We start from the raw sequence: 9891 nt of genomic DNA, 5'->3' as shown, positions 1-9891 counted from the left end.
CTACTAACTCGCAGCAGCACTGTGATTTCATGTGCGCGCATAGCCATTTCACATCGCCTCACTCTGTTGCTTATACCCAGGCCACGTAGTCAATGTAGGTCTAGCCAGTGAGCTTCAACCAGGCTTTACAAGTGTGCATGTTGCTTGGGAAAATTAAGTTATAACCAACTTTTTATGACGATGTTATTGACCAGTTCATAAAGAAGAACCGGAGGGTAGAATTTGTATTCAAGTAGCTAAATTGAAAAAGATAGAATATCATTTGTAAAATAAATGTTGTATTTGTATGATTAAATGTGCATAAATTTCTAAATATATAGTTTTAAATGGTCAGTAATTCATTATTCCGCTAGTCAGACTTCAGTCACACCTCTCACTCCCTTAATGATAACAAGAGCAAGCGTGAATTTCAATACCAGCATTCGCCCCTGAGAGAGAGAGAGAGAGAGAGATTTGTAATATTGTTTTTATCACTGAGCATTTCAATAGTTCTGAAGACGAGGGATTTTCTTCCCGTCATCAGCAAGTTTCATTATTCCTGGTTCACCAAGTTAATAGCATAGACAGTTTATAATCAGCAGTCTGTAGTTTCGAATTCATTATGAACATAGATATTTTGTAAATGTCTTGAAACAGAAATGTATTTCAGTTGTCGGTGTGAGACCACCATCGTGCTGATTACAGCCTGGTGGTTGAAAAGTACCATGCTTGCTCTATAGGACTGACTTTAGATTATCTAAATACCTAGCCATCTCATGGTACCATTACTAATGTATTATACATTTATAATCTTTCGTGGGGGAAATTCACTGTGTGTGTGTGTGTGTGTGTGTGTGTGTGTGTGTGTGTGTGTGTGTGTGTGTGTGTGTGTGTGTGTGTGTGTGTGTGTGTGTGTGTGTGTGTGTGTCATAGTGGAGGCTGTTTCGACAATGCTCTTGGGTTGGATATACTAAAGTAAGAATCTCGTCTAAGACAAAGAACTTTCATCTTGGTTTTTCGACTGAAGATGAATTACCATTGACTGGATAACTCATCTTTATTTGAAAACCTTGAAACTCCGGTATTTCATCCCGGACCTTTCAGACATTTCACTATGCAGAAATGTTTTAATCACTCTTTCATTAGGATTTAACGAAGCCGGTTATTTGGCCGTAATAAGTCATTCGGCTTAACTGCAAGGAAAAATGGGAAGGGAGATATATAATATCGGATAATGCCTTTTATTTTCCCGAGGGTAGTTGAGACTGTTCCCCCCCCCCCCCATCAAACCTTTGACAATTGAGGGAAGTCAATCATAGTTGGCCGGCCTAAACTATAAACGATTTTAAGCGCCATCCGGTGAAGAGAGTATGCGAGCAACTGCCGCTCTCTCTCTCTCGTGGTTCCTAACACTATACAGCATATTATTATTATCTAAAATAGTGTTAGTCTTATAGTTGATTTTCTTAAGTTGGTGGGATGAAATACACGAATTTCCTGGAGAAAAAACCGCTTGCCATTGCTAGAGATTGACTAACTCAGGAAATGTTATTTCATCCCATGTTGAAGAAAGGCTTAGAAAAAGATCCTCTAGTCAGCTATCAGAATTAAACTTAGAACGGTCTTTCTTTTGGAGGCCTAGCGTTATGCATGCACATGCCAGTTCTGTTAGCCTATGCGCGTATATGAAATAATTATTTATGAACAAATACTGTTTTTGGTTCAAATTATTGGCTGTTTGTGAAAAAAAAATCTTTAGTGGAGGCTACAACTCACTATTTGAGAACAACCTATACCTAACTGTGACTGCGAAAGCATTTAATAGACTGCATTACGATATCATGCACTATTGCCTTTGGTAGAATATACTAGAGCAAGCAATCGAAGAACATGTCCAAGGAATCCAAAATCTATACGTTTCAGCAGTAGAACCATTTTGTCAGTCATTATACAACCGCAATTAGTATTAGAAATGAATACAAATGCTAAATGCTTTCATTGAAAAAGTTACGCTTTTTTTCACTAGATCTGTTACTACTCTGCATTACTGGAACAGCTTATCAATGAGAAAGCATTTTCATGCATGCGAATTCTATCTTTCCCTTCCTACATCAGAAAGGAGAGTTAGATTCAATCTTTCCATGAGATTTTACTGCTACCCAATCATTCTTTGGATAAATAAAGTCACCCATTAAGATTACTCTTTTCGCACCAACTGTCTCTATTTCGTAATGCATTTCGTCACTAGCAACCGTTCCACTAGGTCTGTAGCAACTTCCCCACTATGTATTTGATCTTGTTAGATTCCACCTAACACCAGATGGCTTCAAACTCACTGCCACATGAAAAACTATAACTAGTATTACATTCACACGGATTCAAGTCATCCAATATCATTAGCAGAACCCCCTACTATCCTGTCTATCATTCCTAAAATATTGTACCCTTTACACTCAATACCAGTTAGTACGTCTGCTTCTCATAACCAGATCTCAACGCATTGTTCTCAACAATCTGAGGTCCCAACGTATCGACCAGGGCAACAAACTCTACCCCTTGTTTCTAATACTCTTAGCATTCGTGTAGTGTACTAAACTACGTTTTTATATAGTCTTATCTGTAGTCTGTGTGACACAGTTAGACAACTTGAGATCTCTCTCTTATCTAGTGTTTTTTTGCAGACATATTTGCAGATGTTTGATAGGTCCAATCCGGACGAACACAAAATCGTTCTCTTCTCGATCATTTCCATTATAATGCTATTTCCCACTGTATAACACAGTTATACAGGGTGTCCCTGAATTCATGGCCCAAACGCAAGGGGATGGTAGTACACACCGAAACCACCAATATTCGTCATAGAATATGCTGCTGCAAACGCAGTGAGGAGTCGGAAATGAAGGACGGACAGATACAGCTTTCCAGAGTGGCATTTATTGGAGAGCATTACAACAAATGCTCAAACGTCCGCCCACCAACGTTGATACACGCGGCACAACAGCGGAGTAGTGATTGGTATACCTGCTCATAAACACCGGGCTTGTCGCGCACATCGCCAGCTGCGACGGACAGTCGGGCTACCAGATCCTCCGCGGACTGCACGGGCATGTCGTACATGACACTCTTCAAATGTCCCCACAGAAAGAAATCAAGACAAAAAAGATCGGGCAATCTGGTGGGGGTCATGGGATGCGACCACCACGCCCAATTCATCGGTTCCCAAATGTGGCATTAAGATGCTGATGCACGTCCATGCTGAAATGGGAGGGTGCCCCATCGTGCTGGAACCACATGCGGGAGCGGATGGCGACTTGAGCATCCTAAAGCAATTCCGGCAAAACCTATTGCAGAAAAACACGGTACGTTCGCCCATCGAGGCGGTCTGGCAGCAGGTAGGGTCCAAAAGTAGTCATGCACGATCCCCACCCAGACATTGACGGCGAACCGTTGCTGGTTCGACTGGGACGTGCCGTGGGGGTTCTGGGCCCAGAAATGCGCATTATGGACATTGACTACACCTTCACGTGAGAAAGTTGATTCATCCATAAAGAGCACATGAGCGGGGAAATCGGGTTGTACGACACTTTGCTGCAGGAACCACTGGGCGAATTCCATGCGCAGGGGATAATCAACAGCTGTCAATGCCTGCACTCGCTGCAAGTGATAGGAGTGTAGCCCTTCTTCATGCAGTACTCGCCAGACACAGTTCCGATGCACACCTAGGCTTCGGATCGAGTGCTTGTGACTGGGTTATTTGTCACCATACACAAGATGTCCTCACTCATAGTTGGCGTTCTGAGCCTCCGTGCTCGTCCGGCATCATATCGACTGACGCGGAAGGTGACTGCCTCACACAGTTAACGGTGCAGTCGCGCAAACGTTTTATGATCGGGCACACAGCGCATAGGATATCGTCCATATCCTATATCATCACGGTACGGTCTTTACGCCTCTCTACCATTGCCCTTGGCTACGCCGTACATCAGGTGCATATTGGCTTTCTCTGCGTTTGTAAACTGCTTCATCTCGTGTTCGGTCGACGAGAATGCTGGGGTTTGGCCGATCCAGCACTTTTAAGCCATGCCACTTCGTCTGCGCTCCTTACCGGCATCGGGCTGCTTTTGCAACCGCATATTCTATGACGAATATTGGTGGTTTCGTTGTGTACTCATGGCCCAAACGTGAGGGGATGGGCCATGAATTAAGGGACACCCTGTATATTATGAGAGTACATTGTGATCCAATGTACCCTCATAACAACTTTGACATCTGAGCGAAATTATTACCAATGACTGAAATATAACTGTCGTAAGCTAATATTTATAGAGTCATTCGGTTTTTCGCTCAGATGTGAAAGCTTGAGAAATTTTCGTAGCTCAATAAATGGTTTTACCCACTCATCTTCCCATTATATGAGAAGAGGAGTAGTAGACTATATTCATTATATTATTTTGTCAAAATACCAGTACTCACAGTACAGCATTGCTATTTGGATGCTGAATTCAAGTTCCTAGTTAATTTACAAAGGAAATTCATCCATGATGCATGAAGGATCAACCTGAGCTACAGAGCATGGTGACATGAATGAACAGTTGTGAGAAGTGATTCTTCTTGAGAATCAATAGAAGCGGAATCAGCTGAATGTCAATGTACTTCATTCCCCCCCAAAAAGTCATCCTTTTAGATGGGGAGTGAAGTGCATTGGTTAAGTTCATTTTTTTGGGGGGGGGACATATTGCTATATCCACTGATGGTGCTGTTGTATAGACTTTACTATCAAAAACAGATATTTTAAATGAATACCAGGAAACGTTTAGTTAGTCAAATAGCCTCGGAGTTAGTTTCGTTGCTAATTATGTTGATCACTAGTATAACATAACAAATGAGATCAGCTTCATTATGCTTTTACACTTAGAACCGTAGTAACCCATTAAGCAACCAATGGAAAGTCCAGTGCTTAGTCAGTTACGATGAGCGGTAAAAATTGGGAAAATTGTATCACAACCATATATTCCCAGTTAAGTCGCAAAGCTTCCAAATCGCTGCCACATTATGGGTATATATCAGTGGCGTCGCGTGCTGATGTATGTTGGGTGTGCTGTCGTGTGGCTGATGCAATCCGGGCTACAAAATTCACCTCAATTTGACGATTTGATTGCATAGCGCATCAGCCCTCATCTTAATTGGCCAAATGCAATTAATGTAGGATACCTTGAACTTTTAATTATCAATTAATTATAATATTAAATATGGAACGCATCAAGGTCAAATGAACAATAGCTATGCTTCACTTACGCCGTTTATGTGAGAAGCACAAAGGGTTTGCGCTTCTTGGTGAGATTAAATAGAAATCATTTGGGAAATTATTATTTTACAGGATTGAACCAAAGAAAGGCTGAAAGAACTTGTTTTACTTATTCATTTATACACAAGTTCCAGAATCTCCTTCGACTATAATCATAGGCATACAATCCGACAAGCTCCTGCAGAAATCGAGATATTCATTAGATCGTCAATACTGTTTTCTATTGTAAATATGGGCAAAAAAGTTATGAATTATTTATAGAAAATCACTTGTCTATATCGGTGTGCAAAACATCAGTTCACAAAATGACACTCAGAAACAGCAACTCATGACAAGTGACAGCATTCAATCGAATTGGTTGACACAATAACCAATCACAGCCACTGATTTCTAGGCTGTGTCTCAGCGCTCACCCTGCCTCACCTTCTGGACGGTATAAAACAGCACGCTAAAATTTTACCTGCTGCGTCATCTGCACGTCTGTTCAAAGGGCTTAAAGATGTACGTATTTGTGACCCGAGCTATTAACGCAAATGTGATGCAAGGTTTACGCTTAGAAAAGTGTCCTCTTCATGAAGCATTAGTATATTGTGTTTAATTTTAGGAATAACACGAAGCCATGAAACAATTAGGGGAGACTTTAACGTTAATAAATCCAAAAAAATAAATCGATGATATTGCTATTTCGTGGATGTGCACAGAACACATCTGGTGTGTGTGTGTGTGTGTGTGTGTGTGTGTGTGTGTGTGTGTGTGTGTGTGTGTGTGTGTGTGTGTGTGTGTGTGTGTGTGTGTGTGTGCGTGCGCATGCGAGCGAGCGATCCCCTGTTGGGAGGCGACCTATACCCTAACACTGGTCCTCTTATAATACTGACATCTAGTAAAGTGATGTTCAGAATCGTTTAAAACAGTTACTATTTTTTAATCATCCTCCTCCTTCTTCTTCTTCTGCAACTTCTCCCACTTAAGTGGGGTCACTATTGATGATGAGTCTCCTCCACATCCTCCTGTCTTGGGCTGTCACCACATCCAAGTTCTTCATCCTCAAGTCCTCTTCTACCAGCTCTTCTTTAGCCGCCCACGCTTCCTCCTTCCTTGCACATCATCTGCATGACCCTTCTTCCCACATATTCGTCCTCCCTCCTCATCACATGACTAAACCATCTCAACCTTGCCTCCTGTATCTTCGCTCCTAAGTTCGTAACTTTCACTGTACCCCTCACATAGTCATTTCTCAGACGATCCTTTCTGGTAACACCGCACATCCACCTAAGCATTTTCATCTCTGCTACTTCCATCCTGCTGATGTTGTTTTTCCTCTGGGCCACAGTTTCTATAGCATACGTCATAGCTGGCCTCACTACTGTCTTATAGATTTTGCTTTTCAGATTGATCGGCACCGTCTTGTCGCATAACACTCCAGCCATCTCCCTCCAGTTCCTCCAACCCGCTTGTATCCTGCATTCCACTTCCTTCTCAGCTCCTCCATCTTCTTCCACCGTTGAACCTAATTATCTAAAGTCCCTCACCTTCCTGATGACATTTCCTTCCAGCTCCAGATTTGTCTCCTGGCCGCCACCCACTGTGCAACACATATACTCTGTCTTACTTCTGCTCAGTCTCATATCTCTCTCTCTTCCAGTACTTTTCTCCATCTTTCCAGTTTAGTTCCTGCTTCTTCTCTTGAATCTGCACACAGCAAGATGTCGTCTGCATACAACATTGCCCAAGGTGCATCTTCCTCACCTCCTCCTTCGTCACCACCTCCATCACAATGTTAAACAGAAATGGACTTAATGCAAGCCAACTGTTACTTGAAAACTGTTACTTCTGATCCTCTTTTATTCCGCAAACATAACGAATAATTTATAACTTTTCATTTTATCCCTAATCATTATTAAAACTTTACTGTTTTCATTATGAATAGCACAGAACCTCTTTACCAGTGCACAGTTCCTGATTTTGCTTACAATGTAAATCTTTCATGCATTTTATAACATTTAATTCGTACTGAAAATGGCAAATTACTCGTTGCTGGTGTGAAGCCTGATTGTCGGAATCATTTTATTCTCATACCGCTTTTATTATTATTATTATTATTATTATTATTATTATTATTATTATTATATGCGCGCACCTCCAAGTAGTCATGGACTTAATGGAAGGTGTAATTCTAACAGGGTATGTACAGTCTGAAATAATAATAATAATATCCTGTGTGAATTCTGTCGCATGCCTTGGTAATATCTTAACCAGTCATTGTATATCCATTGTCCTTTACTAACTCCACTGTCACTCTGTTGTAAAAGGGGAGTAGATAGGTAAAATAAGATCTTCAAGGCCATGCTGTTTACTATAAAAGATGAAAGTGCTGTCTACCTGCCACTGGATGCGATTTCTCACACTCTCTCTAATACTTTGATAATTACTCCAGTGATGCAGATTTCTCAATAATTGGCTACATCAGTTCTAGCTCCATCAGTTCTAGCTCCATCCTTGTATAATGGAACTATCTGCCCTCCTTCCATTCATCAATTATATAGTCATGTTGAGACTCAAGCTTAACGGGTCAGGGACATAGCTAATTTTCTGGCATGTTCCTTTAACACCCGTCTCGATGTCTCATCTAAACTCATTACTCACCTTGCAATATTTTGACATCTTTATCTCTTCCACTGCTGTCTTTTCATATAGATCCATCTCAGCTTCTGGCGAACCAACGAGTTATTATTATTAAGTATGATGAAATTAGCATTCTCAAGTGTTTTTTGCAGCCTACCCTTGCTCATGTAAAATACTTTTCATTTTCGAAAAATACATTTTCGATCTGAAAAAATGTTATTAGCATCGCATTCCAAAAGTATAATAATAATATTAATAATATATTTAAAAAAATCGAAGACAGCTGTTTGGCGAAGCATCTAGGAAGCGTTTGTTTTAAATATGGCGGAGGCGCCAGTTTCTGATAACTTGTCTCTCCTAGCTAAATGTCCAGAAAAGAAATCAGTAAAGGTTTGACAGATGTTTTTCTATAGCATGCATATAAACTAATATTTACTATTATAATGAGCCGATTTTGTATACTGTGTTACTCTCTTTCGTCTTTTTGGTGAGAGAGAGAGAGGCGTTACCATCATTCATTGTTTTATCGTTGTAATATATCTGCTACGCAAACACAATGTTAAACAGACTCATTTCAACCCTCTTAAATTAATGGTAAATATTTTCAGCCTAAGAGGAGTTAGCGGTTTCATAACGAGGTTCATCTGCGTTGATCATAAGTTCAAACAGATAATTTCTTCAACTGAAAAAGAGTACAGATATATTCCTTTGCCCACAGTTTTCAACATAAAATAAATGGGAAGTTATACAAAATATTATGATACAAAGATTCTTTGGTGTCGCTGCTCCTTATACGCTCTCTTTTCAGTGTTTAGCATCCAGATTCTGACTTGGCCCCTTAGAGTTAAGGTTCTAACAGGCAAATACGCAAAAAATGATATAACACCATTCATTGTTTTTGGGGATGTATACTTTTATTGTAAATAACTATTCAGAAACGTTATATATTCATGTATATATATATATATGTGTGTGTGTGTGTGTGTGAGAGAGAGAGAGAGATGTGTATAAAAATAAAAGCACCTCCCTTGTACAATTGAAGATTTAGAACATTATACAAGGGGGGGGGGGAGTCTAGAAAGTTCTGAAAAACACCTAGAACAAAAAGTAATTACTTTTATGTCTTATATATCCTAAAAAAAAACAAAAAAACATTAAAATTGAAACAAACTATTTGATTTTTAAGACCATGGATTTAATAAATATTTATACAAATCATCTACTAGTTTCGCTAGCTGTAACTGTCTAGCTTTGTCAAGACTAGGAAGGTAGTAATGCATGCAAAAAAACAAAAGAATGAAGTAACAGTTTAAAAACAGTTAGACAAATTGGAGTGCACGCGTGACATCACACGCATTAGGCATGAAGACTTAGTTATTGTTATTAAGTCGCATTTTATAATTTTTCACGTAATTTAGTTCCGTTAAACTTAATGAATTTAACAGATTTTTCCACGTCTTTTAATAATATTATTCCCTGGTTTCTATTGAGATTATTTCCTGTTCGTAGAACTACTGCAGCTTCTTTAAAGGTTCTACATCTAAAATCCTCTTCAATATATGGCATGGAACTGTTATCCCAATCAATTGATTGGGATAACAGATGAGGTCTTGGGGTGATAATAATAATAATAACAGTACTGAAGTTTGGCCTATGTAGGTAAGTCCACACGTACATGGTATGCTATAAACACCTGCGTATTTGCAGAAAGCGACGCTATCCTTAATGGATCTTAATAACTGTCTTGTAGTTGTGGTAGGTTTTAAAACAACTCTGATGTTAAAAGGTCTCATGATTCTTGCTATTTTGGTGGAGACTGATCCAGTATAGGGTATGACGATGGAAGATATGTACTGGGTCATCCGAGGTTGTTGCTGGAGGTTGTTTCTATAGAGAATTTTGTTGATTATATTTTCCAGATGACCCCCCCTTACACACACATACTCTTCAGTTAGACATAATATAGTGACAAGAATTGATGGGCC

At 39.8% G+C, this 9891-nt stretch overlaps 1 protein-coding gene across 1 annotated transcript in view; it reads left to right on the top strand.

The window, feature by feature from the left end:
• Window positions 1–8227: 8227 nt before the first annotated feature.
• LOC150104746 (COMM domain-containing protein 8-like) overlaps window positions 8228–9891 on the top strand; it is a 52809-nt gene continuing 51145 nt past the window's right edge. The window contains exon 1 of the mRNA XM_090395621.1: window positions 8228–8296. Coding sequence (XP_090251747.1) covers window positions 8228–8296 — 69 coding nt within the window. The remainder of the gene's footprint in view (window positions 8297–9891) is intronic.

The sequence above is a fragment of the Typopeltis vanoorti genome, chromosome 7 (assembly GCF_054136105.1).
Source record: "Typopeltis vanoorti isolate ZY-2024b chromosome 7, IOZ_Tvanoo_1.0, whole genome shotgun sequence".
Taxonomy (NCBI): Eukaryota; Metazoa; Arthropoda; class Arachnida; order Uropygi; family Thelyphonidae; genus Typopeltis; species Typopeltis vanoorti.
Note: the sequence above shows the minus strand (reverse complement) of the source record. Positions and strands in the feature narration are given on the sequence as shown.